We start from the raw sequence: 25,207 nt of genomic DNA, 5'->3' as shown, positions 1-25,207 counted from the left end.
TAAGTACGTGAAAGTGTGTATGTAGTGTATGCTCGTGATGCAGGTGATTCTGCGCTATGGATATTCTTAATATTCTTAACCATATTCCACGATAGCTTACACAAGGCAAGTATATCCGGGCTGCGCGATACATTACTTTCGCTTTTACAAACAATATGTATAAAATTGTATATCACATCATCACGAGATGTTGGTTATTCATATACAGATACATAATGCTCAGATAATAAGTCGCGCGCAATAACTTCTATGAATAATTCAGTGTTACCAAAATCCAAAATTTAATTAATTTTATTTGCTTTATAGAGTCGCTATTTTATTACTTATGGCCATCCATGAACACTGCGTGTGTTGTCGTTTTTTTTCTATTTGCTGGTTATTTATGGCTATATACTTTTTAAGTGAAGTCAAGTATATATACTTTTATGGAATATGTTCGCACTATAATTATAATCTGCAATATTGCCACATACAAGGAAAAATAATTAGAAATATATTATTTTATAAACAATTTAATGAGCTTATATTAAATATATAACAGTTTGACTAGATTGCTGCTTAGTGGGAGTTTGGGGCCTGGTGGGAGGATTGTCCTTCACGATGTACGACGGCGTTGAATCTGAAAGATCAAAGGTTATATTTTCATTCATAAATAGAAACATTATATCAACATATACATTTGCCATAATAGGAACGTGTGTTTTATACTTTTTTTAATTTACAAGCAAGATTATTCAGTCAGATGTCCTCTTAATAAAGGAAAACTTCTGTCGTGCCCATCCTTCGTGTCAAGAAGTCTACAGTGAACTTGGTCTTAACCTGATCTGATCCATTTTCTACTAAAGTCTACTAAATTACATAAACACAAATAAATATTTTCAGTATTAGAGATTTCCTGATCAAAATACTGATAATAGAAACATACCCGCTGTGTGGGTCGACGCTGTATTCTACACGTCTGACGGTACCATCGGCTTCGTGGAGGCTGTATTCACCGCGAACTACGTCTCCTTCACGAGACTCGTGCTGAGACTTGAAGTCACCGGTGTGAGGGTCCTGAACGCCGTAGTTGTAAGAGTAATGAGCTGGTTCCTGTAAATCATAATAATTATATATGTAATTATAATGTAAATGATTATTTTTTATTTCAAACGTGTAATTTCCCGCGTTCTTACGTAGTGTGATGTTATACAGTCTTGCCTTTCTCGTTAAGTAACCTATCCCGCAAATTTTCCTCATATAAGCACCTTTATCGAAAGAAACTAACTATTCTTAACTACTTTGTAATATTAGTCTAGATAATTGATGTTTATCAATTATTACTTTAAATCCTGGAAGGAGACAATACAAATTCATATAAAAGTTACATTTTAACTATTAATGTTATTATGTATTTTATAAACTTTGCCCATTTATTAGTAAAGGCGCAATGTTATTATCTCTTCTTCAAGACAACTTAAACTTTTCACTTAAGTATCCAAAACAAAACTATGTTACAATTTTCATAGATTCACATGTAAGTTCCTGCCCCACCTGGAATATTATAGGAAAATTGTAATTAAATATAACTTACATGGTAATCTTGTTGGACAGCAGCAGCGTATTGTGGTTGATGCTGAACAAGATTATGGGAAGCCTGGTTATAGCCATTGTTGTATCCATATTGCCCGGCGGCGACAGCGATGGTTGCAGCAATTACTAGGACCTGAAATAAGAGTTAAAATAAAACTAAAATATTGATATATATTGATTGCTACAGCTTCAATATTACGTCGGACTCTAATGCCAAATGGAAGAGTTATTGATAAAAAAATTGTTCCGTATCCAGGCGTTTACTGTACACACAAATTTCGGAATTATTTTAAGTAGTTTATTCAAAACGTGATTTCTCTAAAGCGTAATAAACTACATTTAAAAAAAAAATATTTGTAATGATACCCATTGATTCATTGCAAAATTCCATCGATGTTAAAGTAATAAAAAATTATATACCTTGAAGTACATATTTGATTCGTAAGTTGACTGTTTGCAATGTAATATGTTAATGGTACATACTTGATTATAATTACAGCTTATATACTTTTTGTTTCAATACAAAATTGTAATAATGAAAGTTTTTAAACTGGTTTCGGTTGACACCCAAACGATTTTAAGTTACGCAGTTCAACGTAAAGTATTATGTGATATTTTATTAAAACAAAAGCCAATAATGACCACGATTTGTGATGCTACATTTAGCATAGAATGTCTAAATCATATCTCATCTCGTTAGACACACTATTAGGATATTATACGCACTGCACGGTGCTTTTGAGTTGAATATCAACAAATACTTAGCCATTGTGGTGTGACACGTATAGTATAACAAGTTAGCATTTTGCGATATTGGGGGCTTAGTTACGATACCTTAACAATAGTGTATGAAGAAAGTCGAAAACATAATTTGAATGAAAATGACAGTTCGTGTCGACAAATAGTTGGTTATCTGTTTCTGACAAATATTTTGGTATATGATCAATAACACTTATACTCGACAAGAAAAATATGTTTTTGACTACAAATACTTAGTCAGGATATATCTAAATCTATATTATTTTATGAAATATTATAACATTTTTAAAAGACAATTCTCTTATTATTTTGCAAGAATTTTTGCTATAGCTATTTTTCGTTAAATGTCAAAATGCACAACGTTTGTAGTATTCTAAGCTTCATAACATATTATATTCATTAATTTCAATGTTTATTGGCTATATAAAAACATACATATTAAATTCATTTCATTTTATTTGAAAACATGGGTATATAAAAATGTAACAAAAATCATATAAACAGCGATTCCTTTCTCAGTAATGATGATGATGAGGGACGATGTGATGGGTACCGAATTTCACATCAGCGTGGAAACTGAAAATATTATATAGGTTATAATTATAATTGTTTAGATTATTTATTTTACCAAAAGACTTACACGACACTTCGTAAGAGAAGGTTGTTTTGCACTTTTACAAGTTAGTAGCAAACTAAGCAATGTAAATTTATGATAATTATTTAGTTTCTAAAAAGTAAAAGTTCGTAGTGAAATTGTTCCCCAGTGAGGGATGTTTCAATCATCCAAAGACTAATAGGATCATGACAAGCTTTCGATGACTTTACTATTTCAACGAGAAGTGAAGCCAAGTTAATTAACATAGTTAAACCATTGGTAAGCTTACAACAATTGAGCTTGTTTAATGCTTTTAATTATAATCATAGGTACTTTAAACGAAATATCTTGAATAGCAGAAGCACGAGTAGTTTATACGTTGAAATAAAAAAGTTTTACCCGGTGTGGTGATCTCCGTGGTAGTGGACAGTCCTTTCGGAACCGTCAGGTTGATGCAGAGAGTAGACGCCCTTCACTACGTCTCCATCACGGTGCTCGTGCTGTGACTTCCTATCTCCTGTGTGATGGTCTTCAACTTTGTAGTCGAACTCGTATTTGGGATGAGTCTGTAACAACATACACTCAGTAACGGAGGCTTGATGCAAAACGCTATAGAAAGGGTATGATAATTACATGATAGTCATGATGTCCATGATGACCGTGGACGACTTCGGGGTGCCCATCATGCTTCACAAAGTGCTGAGAGGAGTAACCATGGCCGTACCCGTGGCCATATTGGGCCAACGCTACTGCGAATATGGAGACGAAGCAGAGTGCCTGAAATTATAAAATCAACTTCAAATACCTCTTCAAATAGTACAAAGTACCAATACATAGTTATAAACATGGCTTCAAAACATATTAGGTATGTAAAGATACCTGAGATCTTTCTTAAATATTAAAAAGATTTCAATTTTAACTACTTTTCAAAAAATGTATGCTTTAAGTATAATTAAAATACCTTTAAGAACATTGTGAGTTTAGATGTTGTAGTTGTGGTAGACTAACTGAAATAGTTCTATAGAATGATCTACAACAATAAAAATCAATCTTTTATATCTAATACTCAAGGAGACCTATGCAAGACAATATCGATTTCACCAACATAATTGTTGTTCATACTCATGACGAAAATTTTCGTTACATACATTTTTAATATGAGTAAAATATATATGTATAATGAAAACATAGTGTTACGAAACGGGCTGACTGCAATAAGTCTCGATTTTTAAATTAGAGACGTTTTCAGCAAGCTGAAATGTGATTTCTGACCGTTTGTAATTTGCGTAATGTTACTCGCGATTTCAGGAGGCTGGATCGTTTTTTCAGACAGTTTACAGTGGTACAGTTTGTAGGAAACTCGTTACAATAGTGTAATACATTGAGTTCAAGCTATTTGCTACTGCTGTTCTATTCGTTCTTAAAAAAACTTCGTTGTATGAGTTGAAGTTAATATATTTGATAATGGCACAACCACATGACATATACGTACTCGTTTATACGTAAAAAAGGCGGCAAAATTCTAAATTTTTTAGTGTTGTCGGGCGTGAAGCTTAATTTATTTATTCTTACATATATGATTAAAACCACAAGAAAATATGACGTTACAATTTTTACATACCATTATAATGGACCATAGAAATTTACAACAAGCAAGAAGGATATACATAAAAGTAACGAAATGGCGCGAAAATGAAACGCAGAAACATTTGATTTCAGATTACTTAAAAATGTTTCAGTAAATATACATTTAATAACATTCTTGTCATAATATTAAAAATAGACACAAAAGCAATTAACTTTGATAAGATTTTGCAAGCTCTATATTAAAGTTTCTACACACGTTGCGGTTTTGTGCCCAAGTATTAAGAGTGAAATCAATTTTACCTTGATGAATTGCATTGTCTATCGATATATAAGACATGAAAATAATACATTATGTATCAGTTTGAATTTTATCTGAGACAAGTAGTAAAATATTAAAAATGTACTCAAAGGTAAATATAAAAAAATATTTTACTAAAACCATATTCAGTTCGGATAAGACTTACTTTTCAAAAATAAATTCTTAAAGAGTTCCAAAATACACATCGTTCGGACAATTACGGGACATAAAAAAATATTATTAAACTCCTTAGTAATTACAATTACTTATATATTCTTTACAGGTCCTCTGCTTTACGACCCTCCTTGCTGTGGTCGCTGCTCAGTATGGCCACGGCCATGGGTACTCCTCGCAGCACTTCGTTAAGCACGATGGACACCCAGAAGTCGTCCACGGCCATCACGGACATCATGACTACCATGTAACTTTAAAAACTTTTATATTTCTTCACTCAGTTCTCAGTTATTATAGGGTTAATATACATTTCACAGACTCATCCCAAATACGAGTTCGACTACAAAGTAGAAGATCATCACACAGGAGACATAAAGTCGCAGCACGAGCACCGTGATGGAGATATCGTGAAGGGCGTCTACTCTCTACACCAGCCTGATGGTTCTGAGAGGACCGTGCACTACCATGGAGACCATCACACCGGGTAAGGTTTCATTTCGTATAAATAAAGATTATTTTTTATAAATAAGGTCTTGACATTCTGACAAATTGTGTTTACATTGTGATAAAACTGTTGGTTGTCTTTTCGATTATTAAACTTAAACAGAATTTAACAAAGCAATTATAATTGCAGGTTCCACGCCGACGTGAAATTCGGGACCCATCACATTGTCCCCTATCATCATCATCATTAATTTTCTACGAATGTTTATCTGTTTTTATACGTTTATAACTTTTTGTTATCAAAGGAAAATGAATAAAGATTCTTTATAATATGTTTGTCGTATGTAATTCTTTATATCGCTGCGATTAAAACCATAACAAACAAAATATATATTTTTTAAGCTCCTTCAAAGGATATAAACCCTATTGATGTAATTATAGGTTTCAAATACTCTAAAGCAGTTGAATTATTCATTTATTTTTAATTATTTTAAATCTGGAACTTTCTATTTACTTTCCTAGACACGCCAACAGCCTGGCGAAAGGAAAACTTTTTGTATTCCTTTACGTTCGGAATGTGTTTTCTCAAAAGTTGTAAAAAAATTTGAACAATTGGTATTGTAATATTATAAACGACGATAAAATGATGGCTGCCCTACAAATTTGGTCTTTCTCACTCTTTAAAAAAGTCAATCAAATGCATTCGTTTCCCACAAAACGCCTATTTTGACCCACTTGTGAGTATCGCGGTGGTATGAAACAAATCGAAATTGCCAGAAGAGGGTCTTATTTAGTCATTCGTGTCAATTCATACATCCATCCCTCCGTGAGAAATAAATTCCAAAGAAAATATTCCATAAATTTTCTATGGCGTAATCATTGTTAATCAATATGAATTTAGGTGATATGACTTCAAACAAAGTCCAAAAACGCGAGAGCGGCGTGCCGCCCAGTGAACCTTTAGCCTCAAGCTAAGAAAATGGGAGTACAAAGCGGTCGAATTTGAAGCCGTTTTAACCTTTCACAGATATAGCAATATTATTTACCCTAATTTATAGATGTGGGACCAGACCGCAACACTACCACCTTGTTGTACCGCGTATCCTCGACATAAGAATTTAGCTGAGTATGGAAAGTGTTGGAAGATTGAGAGAATTCACATGGTCAATAATTTTTTTATAAGATATGGGAATGGACTTCTTCCTCTCATCATATTTCTTTTTTTAGTTTTTTCGCTTAGGGATCCCTAGGGATCACTGGAAGATACCGATAAGGCCGCCCGTTGCATCCCTTATAATTTTTATTTATTATGTAATTTTTTAATGTAATTAAATATGAATAAATAAATGGATTGCCATTGCGGAATTCCTTCGACCGTTTGGGAAAAGCGACCTTTTCCATAAATTTATATGCTATAATCCGCTAACCCATCAACATCTCACGGGCATCGTGCAGGCCAGCAACATCTAGCTATTTATACAAGAACACTTAAACTTCGCATTCAATATAAGTTCTAAAATGTTGAATGCGTGTCAATGAAATTATTTAAAAGTAGCGGACCCGACAGACGTTGTCCTGTCTTAACTATGAATATTGATTACAAATCGGTATAATTAACTAAAAATGCTTTATAATATACAACATTCTTTGTTTGATTTTCTGTCGCGTATATAAATAGTTTTGTTGGTATTCCGACATGGGAACAGGCGACACAAAACTGGTCATGTGATAAACAGGAATTTTCATTTCCACAAACAATTAGCGACTGCAATAATTATTTTTCTTGTATTTTATCAATATAATAACTCCGATCGAAGCAGTTTTTTTAAACGATAGTCATTTTTCTTCTCATCCTCTTCAAAAGTGTAAATTGCAAAAGATGATTCATGATTACTTAATATGGTGGTTAAGTATTCTTAAATTTTCAAAATTTGCGGGATTTTTCCTTAATTTTTTCTTTCATAAGAACCTTCTCCTGACAATAACAAACACAACAAACAAAGAATAAGTGAAAAAATTAATCAAAACAATAATTTCTCAAATTTCAAGCGCTTTATTCATTTAGGGCTTTTTGTTTTTGGAATTGAAATGCTAAACACAAAGATTTAATCAATGTATTGCAAATTACTTCAGATAGACCGATGCCTAAACAGGCTAAGAAGACATTCAAAACTAAGCAATAATAAATATATATAGATAAACTTATTAAATATCTAACAGGTTAGTTGAATCCTTAGTTTTATTAAAATTGTCATGTATGCGATTTTGTTGATCAAACAAGAGTCAAAGTTATTGGTGGCTTAAAAAAACTCAGGAAAATTCTCGAAATCAAAAAGATGAGGATGATGAGGTTGAAGGTTGTCAGAACAAATGAGGAGATTAAAAAGGTGCTATCGTATGTCAACATTTCCACGATTATGTTTTTAGTGTTAAAAAAAAATCAATGCCTGATTTGCCTTCAATGATTAGTTTAGTGCATAGTATTTTGTTAACATATTTTTTACACATTATGAAAACGCTTTTTAAACGAATTGAAGCTAATAGGATAGCTTCAATTTAAAAAGTGTTTTCTTAGTTTAGTGCATTTTTTATAGGAATTTATTAGTTGGAAGTAATGAGGTGGAAGGTTGGAATTCGCTACCAGCTAAAATATTGAATCTCTTTTAACTTAAGCAGCCTTTCTTTCTGACATATTTGTTTACAATGTGATTTAAAGTGTCGAAAGAGTATTTGAATTAAACATTTGATATGCATTAGTAGAATTTTAAGCAATTGGGTATCTGACTGATATCTGGATATCTGAATGATAGGAGGAATTAAAATAAATTAATATAATCAACAATTTATTCATTCAGAAACACACAATTATATACAAGTTAACATAACATGAAGTGTTGAATTAAATAATTCCGAAGCATTAATGGTGATGATGATGAGGAACAATGTGATGAGTGCCGAATTTGACATCTGCGTGGAAACTGCAAAGAAAAATAATTATAACATTTCATTGTTTTATAGTAATATTCGTCAACTATATTTATTAAGGGAGCTGGGAGGTCACGCGTTTTTAGGATGTTAAATAACACCGCCGCCCATGGACACAATGCCAATTGGCTTGCGAGTTTTCGACCCTTTCGTAGGCCAAAGATCCAAAATAATTTCTGATATATGTATTCAAACATATATGCTCACCCAGTGTGATGGTCACCGTGGTAGTGGACAGTCCTTTCGGAGCCATCAGGCTGATGAAGAGAGTAGACGCCCTTCACCACGTCTCCATCTCGGTGCTCATGTTGAGACTTCATGTCACCCGTGTGATGGTCTTCCACTTTGTAGTCGAATTCATATTTGGGATGAGTCTGTTTATCAAAACTATATAATTAGGAACTAGAGTTTCGAGTTAAACAGTACAAAATAAGTATTATAGTTACATGATACTCGTGATGTCCGTGATGGCCGTGGACAACTTCAGGATGTCCATCGTGTTTAACGAAATGCTGGGAAGAGTGTGCATCACTGTGACCGTGGCCATATTGCGCTGTCACAACAGCCAGGAGAGTTGTGATGCATAAAACCTGTAAAACGCAAAATTTATAACTAAAACAAATTTTCAAACAATCAAACACCATATTTCCGGAATTAGCTTCAAAATAGTAGGATCCTCTTCCAGTCTTAGAGAAATGCTTATTTAATTACTTATAGCTATTTCACAAAGTATTACTTTCAAGTATCAAATGTACCTTTGCAATCATTTTAAGATATTTGTAGCTGGATAAATTTTGTATGAAAGTGTAATGGTAACTGATACATGTTAATCAATTTCACGTCTTTTATAATAAAATACTGTGTGATATGGTATTTGATATCAAGGTAACATTGATTTCACTCTCACAATGTTTAGAAATTGTTACGAAAATAATGTTCATATGAATTCGAAAAAATATCTAGTCATTATTAAATACTTAATATCGAATAAATATTATAAATTAGTTTGATATAGGCTCATCTTCATGCTGCGAGTCGTATTAATCCTTTCATAGCAGACAAAGTAATTGTGAGTGCTTTGAAATATTTATCATTCGCCAGTAATAAACGGGAAACAAAACCCTGAACTACACGACTTGTGCACTCATCGAAAAAGGTGAGTATAATGTTTGTAAGTCACGTAATACTGGAGTGCCACCACGCACTGTATGCAATGATGTACCTACTTCTACCCTTGCCTTTGACCATCACACAGGAGACGTGTAGTCACAGCTCGAGCACTGACATGGAGACGTGGTGAAGGTCTGGCACTGCCATGGAGACCGTTACACCGCGTAAGGCTTCACTTGTTTACATTGTGGTAAAAAGAGACAAATCAATAAACCTCAAGTTTAAATTGTTGTGATGAATAAAAGCGTTGAAGTTCAGTAATTTTGTGGACTGGTATCTTCGATTATTATACTTAAACCCATTATAATTCAAAATCACATTGTACCGCGTCATCATCATCAATTTTGGTACTAATGATTAACTATTATTGAACGTTTATACATTTTTGTTATCAAAGGAAACATATAGATTCTTTTAAATTGAAATGAAACTTCTTTATCGGCGTTGTAAAAAAAATTACCGTCACATTCTTCCGTTACGCGCCATATTTTTCTTGTCCCTACCACGGTTGATTCGAAGAGATTTGAAGCCATTAATAACAAAAATATATAACAAGGATAACAATGATAGTAATAATTCAATTACAAATAATGAAATTCTGTAATAATCTTAGTAATAATAAGGTAAAATGAAATAATTGTATTATTTGTATTCATGTCTATGATATTAAAAGCCTTTTGTTAAACTTTATTTAACCAATTTCTGTAAATTTTCATATAGTCGATAATATTTCGAAAAATAAGGTCATAAAGAGTTTCACTTCTTACATGTGTACATTAGTACACGCATACATTTGTTGATCTCTGCGATTAAACCCATAACAATCGAATCATTTTTTTAAACTTTCTCAAAGGATATAATCATCATTTGTAGGCGTTTCGAAAGCTCAGTAAATACCATAACGATACTGCTATAAAAACGCCATGGCGGATTCTATATTTGTTGTGTTTGCCTGGATTTATGCAATTTAGCGCTGAGACTTAATATTTAAAAAAAAACAAGACATTTTGTGTGTTCAATAGTTGTTTTTAAAAAATCTAAGCGGCCGATAATAATGGCTGCCATACAAACTTTTATGTAATTAAATCTGAAAATGACTAATTCTCCATTAATTGACTCCTAAATCAGTATACTTGACTTGTCCTGACTCCTCGTTTCATTCTTCTACAGCTCGCGGATACGGTAACACATGGAATAGTGGTATTGGGGGAGATTGATTATTATTGCACTATAGTTGCGATATTCTCAACTCGAAGGGGCTTTGACCTTTTCTCCTAATTCATAGGTAAAGTGGCCTCCAGGCCACTACACAGCTATATCGGTGACGGCTCGATAAAATGGTTTAGCAGAGGATGAAAAGTGTCGAATAAAGATTTAAAAGCAACCAAATATTTAGTGGGTTTTGCGGAATCCCCTTCTTCCTAATGTGACCTTTTTTCTTTGATTCATACGTAATATACTGTATAACCCTGAGTGGAATAAAAAGCAATAATATGTATATATATTCGCTAAACTTATGAACTATTTTATTATATTATTTAAGGGACGTTGATGATCAAGAGTACATAGTATTGTTAGCCGAAAAACTGAGGAAACCAATCAAAAAGGAACATGACGTTGGAGCGTCACAAAAACTGAGGAGATTGAATTTGTTTAATTCGTATTTTTAGCAATAAAATAAATAGAAATAGTTTTATTTTATTGGAATTGATAAGTTGGATGTAATGAGGTGGAAGCTTGGAATTCGGAACCAATTAAAACACTGAATCTCTTTTTACTAAAGAAGCCTTTCTTTCTGACATATTTGTTTACCATGTGATTTACAGTGATGAAAGAGTATTTTCATTTGTATGAATAATCTTATAATCCTACTATATAAGCAATTATCCGATATTCTGACTAAACTATAGCAGGAATTAAAAGAAATTAATAAAATCAACAATTTATTCTTTCAGAAATACACAAATATTATATACAAGATAACATAACATGAAGTATTGTATTAAATAATTCGAAAACACTTAATGGTGATGATGTTGAGGAACAATGTGATGAGTTCCGAATTTTACATCTGCGTGGAAACTGCAAAGCAAAGTTATACATAACAAGATTAATCAATTATGAGTAGCGTGTAAAACGAGTATTGAATTTCATATTTTTTTGTACTCTATAATATTACATTCGTCCAGTTTATTTAATATTTATTAAGGGAGCCGGCAGCTCATCCGTTTTTGGGATTAAAGGTGACACAGCCGTCCATGGAGACTTACATTGCCGATAGGTTCGTGTACCCGTTGCCGACCGAGTCAAGCCGTTTCCGATAATTACATAAGTTATATTCAAACATTAGTGCTTACCCAGTGTGATGGTCTCCGTGATAGTGGACAGTCCTCTCGGAGCCATCAGGCTGGTGCAGAGAGTACGCACCCATCACCACGTCTCCGTCTCGGTGCTCATGTTGAGATTTCATGTCACCCGTGTGATGGTCTTCCACTTTGTAGTCGAACTCATATTTGGGATGAGTCTGTTTATCAAAAGTATATAATTAGGAACTAGGGTTTCGTGTTAAACAGTACAAAATAAGTATTATAGTTACATGATAGTCGTGATGTCCGTGATGCCCGTGGCCAACTTCAGGATGTCCATCGTGTTTAACGAAATGCTGGGAAGAGTGTGCATCACTGTGACCGTGGCCATATTGCGCTGTCACAACAGCCAGGAGAGTTGTGATGCATAAAACCTGTAAAACGCAAAATTTATAACAAAAACAAATTTTCAAACAATCAAAAATCATATTTCCGGAATTAGCTTCAAAATAGTAGCATCCTCTTCCAGTCTTAGAGAGATGCTAATTTAATTACTTATATCTTTCACAAATTATTAATTTCAAGTATTGAATGTACCTTTGCAATCATTTTAAGATATTTGTAGCTAGATAAATTTTGTATGAAAGTGTAATTGAAACTGATACATGTTAATCAATTTCACGTCTTTTATAATAAAACACTGTGTGATATGATCAAGGTAACACTGATTTCACTCTAATTTGTTTTCTACAATGTTTAGAAATTGTTACGAAAATTATGTTCATATGCATTGAAAAATATCTAGGCATTAAATTCCTAATAACGGATAAATATTATAAATCGTATAGTATATACCTAATAGTATAGTATATACGTAATAGTATGAACCTGGATTCACCAATGATCCACAAAATTCCAAACCCGCTAGTGAAAAAATGAATTCTAAGACTCAACATAATTAATCTTAAATAGTGATTTCGACAATTACGGGCCACTGCCTCGTTAATAAACATTTGTCCTTGGAATGCTGGCTGTGGCTCCCAACAACCAGAAATCATCGGAGAAGTGAGGTATCTCCATGAAGCCTACGAACTGACCAAGAAACTTCTGAGCTTTTGGAAGAAGATAGGCTGGATTAATAAACCAGGATTTAACGCACAACGGACCAAATGGGCGTCTAAGTGCGGAAACGAGTCAACACATTATACTACATGTTTGCCACCATAAGCGGCCTAGACCACATAGTAATAGTAACGTAAATAATCCTACCATACCACACCATGGGCAGTGGTGGCCTTGTGGCTTAAGCATGCGACTCTCATGTGAGGTCATAGGGTTGATACCCAGCTGTGCACTTTCTTGTACAATGGATCTTCTTTCTATGTGCACATTTAGCATTCGCTCGAACGTTTAGGAAAAAAATCGTGAGGAAACTTAACGGTTGACGGCCTGTATCAGGCACTGGAGGCTGAACACCTACTAGCCTATTTGATTGACAAAAAAAAATCATTAAACTCATACAGAAATCTGAGGCACGGACCTAAAAAGGTTGTAGCGTCACTGATTTTTTTCTCTTACCAGGACGCAAAAAATATGCCCTCGTTTACACCTTAAGTTAAGACTAATTACAGAGGGAAAGGCTTTATGGTTAGGGAGGCGGGTGAGCTTAACAATTTAACTGTTGATATTGACCTGTTTGCCTCAACATGAGAGCTCTAACATCTGTTTTTCTCAGTGGGATAAATAGTATATCATAAGTTTTACTACCATTAGTTTTCCTTAACTAATATAATCAGAATATTGCTTTGGTTAGTTGGATTAAAATGATTTCATTTTTACCAATCCATTTATTTAAGTACTTAATTATACGAGTATAACGATTTGTTTAATGGTGTAAAAATAACTTTATTATTTAGTAAGTATGTTAGTTAAGCTGTAAAACTTTCTTAATAAATAAAAAGAAAATATCTAACATAGACTTGAACATTTTAGTTGATGTGTGCTATGGTTTCGGTTCTGGGTAAAATTTTCAGCACTATATCGTAACTAAAAAAACTTTTTATTTCATTTAGAATTAAAGATCTTGGAACTTTTACTTATTTAAATTGTGTTAAACAAACAACATTTTTTTTTTAAATTAAGTTCAGTAGTTGTGTACGAGAAACTAACAAAAAGTATTTGAGTTTTATAACATATTAAGCGAAGATTATTTTGTTAGACCACGTTAGATCTTCACGCTAAATAATTTTATTTTGGTATAATAAGCAAAAATCTTTTTAATATCATATAAATCTCCGTTATTAAAATTTCATTATATCTAACGACCGGTGTTGTCATATCACCTTGATTGAATAGCGGTTAAAATTGAATTATAAAAGTCTCGTGCTTAATTTGATATGTATCACAAATTTACCGAACTCTCGTAAACAACAGTGCAAAATGTGGCAAAAGGTAAGCCGTATTTTCAGCTTCGTACTGTGTGTGTTTTTAACTTTACGGTGTTCTAATTTTCTGAACAAAAAGGTAGCTTATAAGAGAAAAAAATATATAGTATACGGTCCGCCGAATCCTTTAGGATCATCAAAAATCACTAAATATGTTCAATTTAGTTAATATTTTGTTGATTTTTTATTGAATAATTCTTGTATACTATAAGAGATACTGATATGTCAACGATATGGAATAATTAGCTTTTTTAATATTGGGGTTTTCGTTGATAGATAAATTTCAATCACGCGTTTAAAATAAAGCTACATGTAAGGCTTTTGTAAAGATAAATTACATAGATCGATCTCAATTTTATTTTCGACTTTAGAAAATGTATTTGTAAACCCTTATTTGTGCATAAAACATGGCACCCATAAAAACCCATGGCACTACCAACACTCCCTCTCGACGAGGCGTTGTTACAGTGGAGCCCCGTTCGCGTCCCATCACACGATCTACTATACGCCGTGGGTTCTCACAGGGTATTACTGATTTGTGATCTCCCATGGATCAAGCGCGGTTCACTCTCAAACCACCTCATTCGCTTTGATATATTGACCTGGAGGAGGTCTCCTCCAGTACTTGCTGAGAAGCATCAGCATCTCTGCTTTTAGACGCATCGATCCCTGGACCTGGATAAACTAGGGCGTGTTTGTGCCTAGAAATTACAAGACGCGTCGCACTGTTCTTTTTGGCGACAATCTAGATGGACTGCGGGTTCGACTTCCCAGGCCCATTCGATTCTTTTTTTCTACTAATGACCATTTTGCACATAGACCACATGGTGAAACAGATTAAAAGAATAAACATGGAAAAAAATTAACCCGGCTTTTGAAACAACTCTACATGAACATCTTTTAACTTAGTTTTTAAATTATTATATATTAATAACATATTTTATGTATTTTTCTAGATTATCTGCTTTACAACCTTCCTTGCTGTAGTCACAGCGCAAAATGGATACGGCCACAGTGATGCATACTCTTCCCAGCATTTTGTTAAACATGATGGCCACCCGGAAGTTGTCCACGGCCACCACGGACATCATGACTATCATGTAACTATAATCCTTCTTCAATACTGTTTTAACTACTTCTTTCGTTTACTGTACCCCGGCTAATTAATATACTTTTGATAAACAGACTCATCCCAAATATGAATTCGACTACAAAGTGGAAGACCATCACACGGGTGACATGAAGTCTCAACATGAGCACCGAGATGGAGACGTGGTGAAGGGCGTTTACTCCCTCCATCAGCCTGATGGGTCCGAGAGGACCGTCCACTACCACGGTGACCATCACACTGGGTGACTAATTTTTGAAAATATATCAGAAATTATTTTGGATCTCTGACCTACAAAAGGGTCGGAAACTCGCAAGCCAATTGGCAGTGTGTCCATGGGCGGCGGTGTAATTTAACATCCTTAAAACGGGTGAGCTGCTAGCCCCCTTCATAAATAATAAATATATACTATACTTGAAGAATACTGCCATTAAAAAAATATATGAAATTCAATGCTCGCCCAACACCAAAACTACTTATAATGGTTGGTGTTATAATTCCTTTTCTTTGCAGTTTCCACGCAGATGTCAAATTCGGAACTCATCACATTGTTCCTCATCATCATCACCATTAAGTGTTTTTGAATTATTTAATACAATACTTCATGTTATGTTATCTTGTATATAATATTTGTGTATTTCTGAAAGAATAAATTGTTGATTTTATTAATTTCTTTTAATTCTTGCTATCATTTATTCAGATGGGCAATTGCTTAAAATCCTACTAATTCATAAAAAAAATGTTTAATTAAAATACTCTTTCCTCAGTGTGTTTTAATTGGTAACGAATTCCAACCTTCCACCTCATTACTTCCAACTAATAAATTCCAATAGTCTAAGACTATTTAGTCATTTTTTCCTTTTTGTTTTATTGGTAGAAATACGAATTAAAAATATGAGCCGTCACGGGACGCCTGGCAGATGTGAAACATCGACATTATTTTGTAAAAGTAATATATAGAAAAGAACATATTGTGATAGGAACTAAATATGTCATAATGATAAAATAAAATATTACGATTTTTTTCCAGATATCGATGACTATTTATTGAATAAACATTTTCATTAAATACAAAAATTTACGAATTTATTTCAAATCGTGACTACTTAATTCGTTTAATCAGTTCATATAGACTGTATATATATACCATCGTAGAAAACGGTTTTACGTGCGGCTATAGATGTTTCACATCAAAAAAATTCAATCTCCTCAGATCTTGTGACACTCCAACGTCATCTTCCTTTTTGATTGGTTTCCTCAGTTTCGGCTACTAATAATTTATTCTCTTGATCATCAACGTCCCTTAAATAATAGAATAATATAGTTCAATAACTTTAGCGAATATATATATACATATTATCGCTTTTTATTCCACTCTTAAACTTTCACTATGTTCTTGGCCTATTTAGGCAATGGTCTCATTCGTAATGTATTTATTATATCAGGTGTGTGTTTAACGTTCCACAATTAAGAAGGCCAAATAAATATCCTTTTGGAGATGATGATGTACAGTGTTAGACAGTATATAACATATGGATTCATGGAAAAGGTCACATTAGGAAGAAGGGGATTCCGCAAACCCTCTAAATATGTAAATGCTTTTAAATACTTGTCCGACACTTTTCATCCTCTGTTAAACCATTTTATCGAGCGGTCACCGATATGGCTGTGTAGCAGGCTGGAGGCCACTTTACCTTTGAATTAGGGGAAAAGGTCAAAGCCCATTTGAGTTGAGAATATCGCAATTGCACGGTAGTTGCGTTTGGCCGGATGCGGGAAATGGGAGGGTGGAGATGGTAAACTAACGATTCAGGTAAACTAACGAAAAAGGGAGATTCAGATTGAAAAACAATACCCAAGAAATATTTTCTTTGTAATTCTGATCTCACGTACGAGGTGTACGTCCGAGAGAGATCTTCTTTAAACATACATTTTTTGATCTGCTCCCCCCATACCACTATTCCGCGTAGTACCGATTGCGCGGGCTGTAGAAGAATGAAACGAGGGATCAGGACAAAATTTTCAAGTATATTGATTTAATTCACGAGTCAATTAATGGAGCTGAATACATTTTCAGACTTCATTTCATTAAAATTTGTATGGCAGCCATTATTTTCCGTTTATATTTTTTTCTCTACAACTTTTGGGAACTTTTGCACAAACATAACGTTTTTATCACCGCTAAAAGCATTAAACGAAGCCAATATATACCATTACCATTTTGTATAATCCAGACAAATATAGCAAATAGAAAATTCGTGATGGGATTTTTATAGCAACATCGTCACCTTGTATTCTCTGAGCTTTCGAAAGGCCTACAAATGATGATTAAAATAAAAAATAAATCAATCAATGGCGCTACAACCTTTTTAGGTCTGGGCCTCGGATTTTGTATCTGTTTCATAATCATTTGTTAGTCAAATAGGCAAGTAGGTGATCACCCTTCTGTGCCTGACGCACGCCGTCGACTTTTTGGGTCTAAGAGTAGCCGGTTTCCTCACGATGTTTTCCTTCACCGTTTGAGCTAATGTTGAATGCACACATAGAAAGAAAGTCCATTGGTGAACAGCCGGGGATCGAACCTACGACATCAGAGATGAGAGTCGCACGCTGAAGCCACTAGACCAACACTGCTTGCACTAACACTGCACTCTCACAAATGATGATTATATCATGTTATCATGATAGATATGTTATGGGTTTAATCGTAGAGATAAAAAAAATAATATAAGACAAACATTTTTCAAAGGATCTATATGCTTCTATATGAATTTCCTTTGATAACAAAAATGAATAAACGTTTAAAAAAAGGTTATCATTAGTACCAACATTAATGATGACGATGATGACTCTGGTCAATGTGGGTACCGTATTAAACTTCGGCGTGGACTGAATTTTGAAATTTTGAATCATAATTGCTTTATTAAATTTGGTTTAAGTATAATAATCGGAGAGCTCAGTCCAAAAAATTACTGAACTTCAACGCTATTATTCATTCCAACAATTTAAACTTGAGGTTTATTGATCTGTCTCTTTTTACCACAATGAAAACAAGTGAAGCCTTACCCGGTGTAACGGTCTCCATGGTAGTGCCAGACCGTCACCACATCTCCATGTCGGTGCTCGAGCTGTTACTAAACGTCTCCTGTGTGATGGTCAAAGCAAGGAACATCATTGCCTTTAATGCATGGTGACACTCCAGTATTAAATGACTCACGAACATTATACTCACCGTTTTCCATGAGTGCACAAGTCGTGTAATTCATGGATTTTGTTTTTCGTTAATTACTGGCGAATGATAAATATTTCAAAGCACTCACAATTACTTTGTCTGCTATGAAAGGATTAATACGAGTCGCAGCATGAAGATGAGCCTATATCAAACTAATTTATAATATTTATTCGATATTAAGTATTTAATAATGACTAGATATTTTTTCGAATTCATATGAACATTGTTTTCGTAACAATTTCTTAACATTGTAGAAAACAAATTAGAGTGAAATCAGTGCTACCTTGATCATATCACACAGTATTTTATTATAAAAGACGTGAAATTGATTAACATGTATCAGTTGTCATTACACTTTCATACAAAATTTATCCAGCTACAAATATCTTAAAATGATTGCAAAGGTACATTTGATACTTGAAAGTAATAATTTGTAAAATAGCTATAAGTAATTAAATAAGCATTGCTATATGCATAAGCTTAGAGAAGACTGGAAGAGGATGCTACTATTTTGAAGCTAATTCCGGAAATATGATTTTTGATTGTTTGAAAATTTGTTTTTGTTATAAATTTTGCGTTTTACAGGTTTTATGCATCACAACTCTCCTGGCTGTTGTGACAGCGCAATATGGCCACGGCCACAGTGATGCACACTCTTCCCAGCATTTCGTTAAACACGATGGACATCCTGAAGTTGTCCACGGCCATCACGGACATCACGACTATCATGTAACTATAATACTTATTTTGTACTGTTTAACTCGAAACTCTAGTTCCTAATTATATAGTTTTGATAAACAGACTCATCCCAAATATGAATTCGACTACAAAGTGGAAGACCATCACACGGGTGACATGAAGTCGCAACATGAGCACCGAGATGGAGACGTGGTGAAGGGCGTTTACTCTCTCCATCAGCCTGATGGGTCCGAGAGGACCGTCCACTACCATGGAGACCACCATACCGGGTAAATCTTATATCTATGTAAGAAAATAGTTTAAGTATGAAGCATACTATATTTTCACTACTTTGCAGATTTCACGCGGACGTAAAATTTGGGACTCATCACATCGTTCCCCATCATCATAGCCATTATTAAATTTCCATATTTTTATATTGTTTGAGATAAAATAAATCTTGTTATTAATATATGTTTTTTTATGGTAAATTACAATGTAAATCGATAAAATAGTATCTAATATCACTACAAATAGGCAAATCATCAATCGGCCAGGTGAATTTATAAATTTAAGCGACTATAGCTCATTTGGACATATGCTCTTTCATTTGTTGCATTGTTGCACCTTAACACCATTTTGATTCAGCAAATATCTACAGAATATTTTGGTGGTACAGCATTCAAAGCTGTACACCTTAATTTATATTATGAAAGAGTTGAGTACTGTATGGTGTTGTAAATAAAAACCTTCAAAACTTCAGTTCAGTAATTAATTCGCTTCTTTAGCATTACCGACAATACGTTCATTATATTTTTTGAATATAGAATAATACAAGTTTATTATTCTCAACTTTTTAATAGATTTTAAAATACAACAAATATTACAAAATATCTAAAAATATCACAGCAGTTTTGGTTATCAATATTTACAATTAGTAATGTCCGTCGTGTTGTTTTGGTACAATATGATGAGTGCCATACTTCACATCAGCGTGGAAACTGCAAAAAAGGATAATATTAGTATATGTCAAATTTAGGATAAGATAGATAGCCTTTAAAAGGCTGGGTCTCAAACTTCTGTATGTGTGTCATGAGAATTTCGATCTAATAGGCAGGTAGGTGATCAGCCTTCTGTGCCTGATACACGCCGTGGACTTAATGGATCTGAGGCAAGCCTCATAGTGTTTCCTTCAACGTACGCGAGTGTTAAATGCGCAGATAGAAAGTAAATCCATTAGTGCGCAGATGGGACAAACGATCTCAGAGATGAAACTCACACGCCGAAGCCACTAGGCCAACACCGCTCAAACTACTTCCAATAAAGTTTAATATAATTGCAGCTAAAGTTGAAGTTTGAATTCATAACAGACAACTATAAGAAAGTGGAAAAGTGTGGTCCGACGAACGTTTGTTGAGGGTACGGTCGAAAAATGTTTTGTTATCAATTGAATAGTAGAAAATAGAAACGTTTTAGATATATAGCGATTGTATTATTATGAGTTATAGTTACCCAGTGTGTTTGTCTCCGTGGTAGTGTACGACTCTCTCAGAGCCATCGGGCTGGTGCAGAGCATACACTCCCTTCACAACATCTCCATCACGAACCTCGTGCTGGGACTTGATATCTCCTGTGTGGTGGTCTTCTACTTTGTAGTCGAACGCATATTTTGGGTATGCCTGGAATCAATGATTTTATCAGTTTTATGTATTCATTTATTTTTATTAATTTGAAAGATCTACTGCAACGTGAATTAATATACAAGCGTAATTCGTTTACTAAGTAACTTATTACTTAATACAATGTAAAATTATGTAAAGGCTATCATTTTCTAAAGCTACTTCTACAAAGTTATTTGGGCCTGGTCCACCAAATAAAAAAATATTTAAAAGATTTATTCAAAGCCTGAAGCTACTCTTATAAAATTGTTATGACGCCTAGGACGGATTCTGAGTCGATATTTGTTTTAATACCACTAATACTGGCACTGATCCCAATGTGGCGAGCAAACTAAAGTTCATTGGAACTTGCATACGCCAGAATCAGAAGTTACAGAAGGAAAGAACGCAGTGCTGGAAAAACTTAGATCACAACAAGTACAATCCCAAAACTGTATTACAATAGAAATACACAGTTCTTTTTTCGTTTATTCCTGAATTTATTTATACTTTTGTCATATTATCAAAGAAGATGCGACAAATGCCAATTCACTGTAATCCTGTCGCACGGGACTTTTTTTCCAACTGTAAAATTCACAAAAGAGTGTTCGACATTCTAGCCTATACAATAATTATGTCTTATGAGTAATATTATGTTGACAATACGATACTAGTGAATGGCCTAAATTAAGGTAATGTTTATTAACAGTCTTAGTTTTCAATAATGTTTTGACACTATGTCCATGTGATACCGCACTTGCACTACACTAGGTATGTTAACTTAAAAGGCAGTTCTCTTAAGGCGTCTTATTTCTGTACCGACTTAATTTAAATATATTTGCCTTTAAGAATCTTTTAAACACCAAAGAGAATGTAAACGATACTTACGTGGTAGTCAACCGTGTCATAACGCCCCTTGCCGTGATCGTATCCCTTTACATGAACCACTTCAGCTGGGCCGTCGTGTCTCGAAATATGCTGCGAGGAGTATGCTGGTGCATGACCATGCTCGTAACATGCCGCCACAGCTACCAGAGCAGCGAGGATTATCTGAAATGTTTAGTTTTATGTCAATGCCAGGATTGCCAGATTTAGCAAATTTATGTCAGTAATTGATGTAAAAAATATTAGCTATATACCTTGGAAAACATTTTAGTTAATTTAAACGGCCAAAGTCAACTGTGAACTGATGCAGTTGACATAGAATTTGTCTTTTATATTAATAAAAAGGTATCGATCAAGGTGATATTGATTTCACTAATGTTTACTCTTGCATTCTTAACTAGTGATTGCTCTGGCTTGAACAACTCTATACAGGCACCACTTGAATAATAAGAAAGCTTACCAATGAATATTTGCAAAAACGCGGCAAAATTTTAATAGTTTTTTGGATACTAATCATATGACTTTTAAGGCGATATTGATAATGTATCATTAACTCAAACACTGTCGTTTTTTGTCAACTACAATACTATGATTTTGTATATTTCATTTCTGAAGGTCTCGTTAGTGGCGCCGCACAACTTCCTCCACTGTACCCTGTCTTCGACTTCTGCGCCTGGATGATGGTAAGACATGTAAGGGCATTTATTTGTTCCGTCCAGCGAGTATTGCAGCCCTCCACTCGGCCAGTCATGATATGTTTTTCTAAACTTTCTGGATCTCTGCATCACCAAATAAACTCAGGATGCATTGATAACAAACTGCCGAAAGTCAATTTTTCACCTGTAACCGAGTTAGTATGGACATGTTTGTTTCCTTAGCTGTTTATGTATAGAAAGATTATTTATAGCCAACAATATTTGTAGGGAAAGATTCATAACATCTATAATTTACTCGAATTATAAAATTTAATAGGTGGGTCATGTGTGTAAAACAAAAATTTACACACCCTAAAAAGTCAAAAAACCTAGTCTACCTAACAGGATACCAATAATCCTTGAAAAACAGCAGCTTCCAGGACTTTACCATTAAGTTTTCCTGCTAAATAATTTAAAGTTATTATATAATTACATACAGACGATTTAACCTTTTTATCTGAAACTGATTTATTCGACATATGAAAATATTTTCATTTCAGACAGACTGTAGACTATATACAATTATTTAGTTATTTTGTTACTGTAACAGTGACGAAAAATTTGCAACTTACATTGTATGACGTTGCAAAACACGTCGCCAACATTTGTTTGGCAACACTTAATAACTAATTTTAACGTAACAATATCTCTAAGATTGATTATTATAAAATTTAATAACTTCTTTGGTATCTATTACAAAAGCTTTTGGAGTATAAAGCCCCGTAGTCTTCAACTTGAACTAGGTATGTACCTATGCATTCATTTAAAAATTTTCTTTTTCTCACTCTTCCTACAGTAGTGACACATTAAAATCATTGAGGCAGAGCCAACACCCTTACTTTGCACTTCGCTCTCTCCAGTGAACTTTGGTTCTGGCCTGCAATTGACCACCCCACGGAGGCCCAAGCTGACGCCTAAGTCTCAAAGGAGCCACCCTCGCGTTAGTAGCAGAAAAAGCCTATTCCAGCCGTTCGCGAAACAGCTCAGTAGGAGCTGTTTCGCGAAAGGCCGTTCAGACTAACAACAAGATTCCATTAAAATATTCACTCTTCTCAAGCTCACAATCATCTAGAATTGTTATGAAATATTTGTTAGAAGTTAAGTATCTTCCTATCTATGTGCTTAATATATCAGCCTCTGGTACTAGTTTTTACAGAAGTGTAAAACAATATCAATACTTTAAAGTATTCAAATTATGGGGTCAATGAATTGTCGCGTAGTTATTGAGAACGTCATGGCAATGACATGGTTAGTTTTTATACATCTCAATCGAAATTTTTTGTGGTATCCCAGAGCTGGTTTTTGCATAGCGCATTGGCGGAGAAGGAGAATATCTATGATAGAATGCAAATAAAATGCTATTTTAGTTTATATTTGTTAGTATTTGTTATACTTGAAATAGGTTGTTGTATGTGCCTGCTAACCCGAAATAATAAATCTTGCGATCGAACCCAACACCTCCTAAGATAAATTTAAAAGTTAGTTTACTTTACTAAAATGGGAGTTATAGCTTGCTTGTTATAGCAGTATATGAAAATAAATTATATAAACAATTGCAAAAGATTTTTTAATGTCCATGACTTAGTAGTCATTGCGTCATTAAATAATAAAAACTTTATTATAACAATGTATTTTTTATATATTTTATGATCACTGTCTACAGCTAATATTAAATTAAGAAAATTGAATGTTACTGAACGGTTTAAAGGAAGAGTTTACCATACGAAATATGTGGTCTGAATTTATTCACACAATCAAGATATAAAAAATGCTAAGTATTTTCTAAATATATTCTAAACGGTTAGCGTCGTTTATTATTGTAACGTTTGTTTAATTCAAAATGCATAGTGTATCTTCCGCTGTATTTAGATAGAAAACTAGATTTCAATCTGCTCTGAATACTAATAATGAGCACTAAAGCTTGGGGTTTGCATTTTGCTTGTCGGAAAATATTACGCAATTTCTAAATCACACTTATATATTCATAATTGTCTAAATTGTACAAAATTCAGTTTGTATTACTTATATTAACTTTAACGGATATAAACGCAAATTTATTAAAACGTTTACAAATAAATAAACATATGGTGCTGCAACCTTTTTAGGTCTGGGCCTCAGGTATCTGTTTCATGAACATTTGCCAATCTAATAGGCAAGTAATTGATCAGTCTTCTGTGCCTAACACACGCCGCCTTTTTTCCTTCACCGTTCGAGCGAATTTTAAAAGCGCACATAGAAAAAAAAGTCCCTTGGTCCACATCCGGGGATGAAGCCACAATGCACACAACGCTGGTCTGTTAATAATAAAATTAGCCCGTAATTAAGTTTTCTTTAGTTTGGTTTGTAGTACATACATACTATTCGTTGACATTAGTCAAATGACACGAAATAAACACATTCACAAAATATATATTATATAATGCAAAATACATACATTATATAATAACAAAAATAGTTTTATTCAAACATCTCTGACTTGTTCTTTGGACTTGTTTTTTACTTTGTGAAACTACAGATACGTAAGCAAATAATATGGCAACGCGTAATTCAAATTTTCATAACACTCTTTAATTGATATCTTTAATCTTTCCGCTTCAATTATTCCGCCTCTACGCGG

General features: G+C 33.8%; 4 protein-coding genes across 4 annotated transcripts; 2 read left to right on the top strand and 2 right to left on the bottom strand.

Moving 5' to 3' along the window:
* Positions 1-558: 558 nt before the first annotated feature.
* Positions 559-12,509, bottom strand: LOC123708419 (histidine-rich glycoprotein-like). The gene is made up of 10 exons (XM_045659115.1): positions 12,488-12,509; positions 12,181-12,324; positions 11,942-12,108; positions 11,630-11,666; positions 8,861-9,004; positions 8,622-8,788; positions 8,350-8,407; positions 3,560-3,703; positions 3,326-3,492; positions 559-619 (listed from the first exon to the last, which is right to left on the bottom strand). Exons 1-10 carry the CDS (start codon positions 12,497-12,499, stop codon positions 559-561), a joined length of 1,101 nt encoding a protein of 366 aa, XP_045515071.1. The 5' UTR covers positions 12,500-12,509.
* Positions 12,510-14,291: 1,782 nt separating this feature from the next.
* LOC123708164 (cuticle protein 7-like) lies at positions 14,292-16,045 on the top strand. Its single transcript, XM_045658705.1, has 4 exons — positions 14,292-14,341; positions 15,291-15,434; positions 15,520-15,686; positions 15,956-16,045. Exons 1-4 carry the CDS (start codon positions 14,330-14,332, stop codon positions 16,014-16,016), a joined length of 384 nt encoding a protein of 127 aa, XP_045514661.1. The 5' UTR covers positions 14,292-14,329; the 3' UTR covers positions 16,017-16,045.
* Positions 16,046-19,052: 3,007 nt separating this feature from the next.
* Positions 19,053-19,774, top strand: LOC123708165 (cuticle protein 7-like). The gene is made up of 4 exons (XM_045658706.1): positions 19,053-19,078; positions 19,260-19,403; positions 19,476-19,642; positions 19,711-19,774. Exons 1-4 carry the CDS (start codon positions 19,067-19,069, stop codon positions 19,772-19,774), a joined length of 387 nt encoding a protein of 128 aa, XP_045514662.1. The 5' UTR covers positions 19,053-19,066.
* A 512-nt stretch (positions 19,775-20,286) lies between these two features.
* LOC123708417 (cuticle protein 19-like) lies at positions 20,287-22,680 on the bottom strand. The gene is made up of 4 exons (XM_045659111.1): positions 22,549-22,680; positions 21,899-22,060; positions 20,865-21,031; positions 20,287-20,353 (listed from the first exon to the last, which is right to left on the bottom strand). Exons 1-4 carry the CDS (start codon positions 22,678-22,680, stop codon positions 20,287-20,289), a joined length of 528 nt encoding a protein of 175 aa, XP_045515067.1.
* Positions 22,681-25,207: the final 2,527 nt, after the last annotated feature.

Source organism: Pieris brassicae, chromosome 4, assembly GCF_905147105.1.
Source record: "Pieris brassicae chromosome 4, ilPieBrab1.1, whole genome shotgun sequence".
Taxonomy (NCBI): domain Eukaryota; kingdom Metazoa; phylum Arthropoda; class Insecta; order Lepidoptera; family Pieridae; genus Pieris; species Pieris brassicae.
This window is presented reverse-complemented; position numbering and strand designations above follow the sequence as displayed.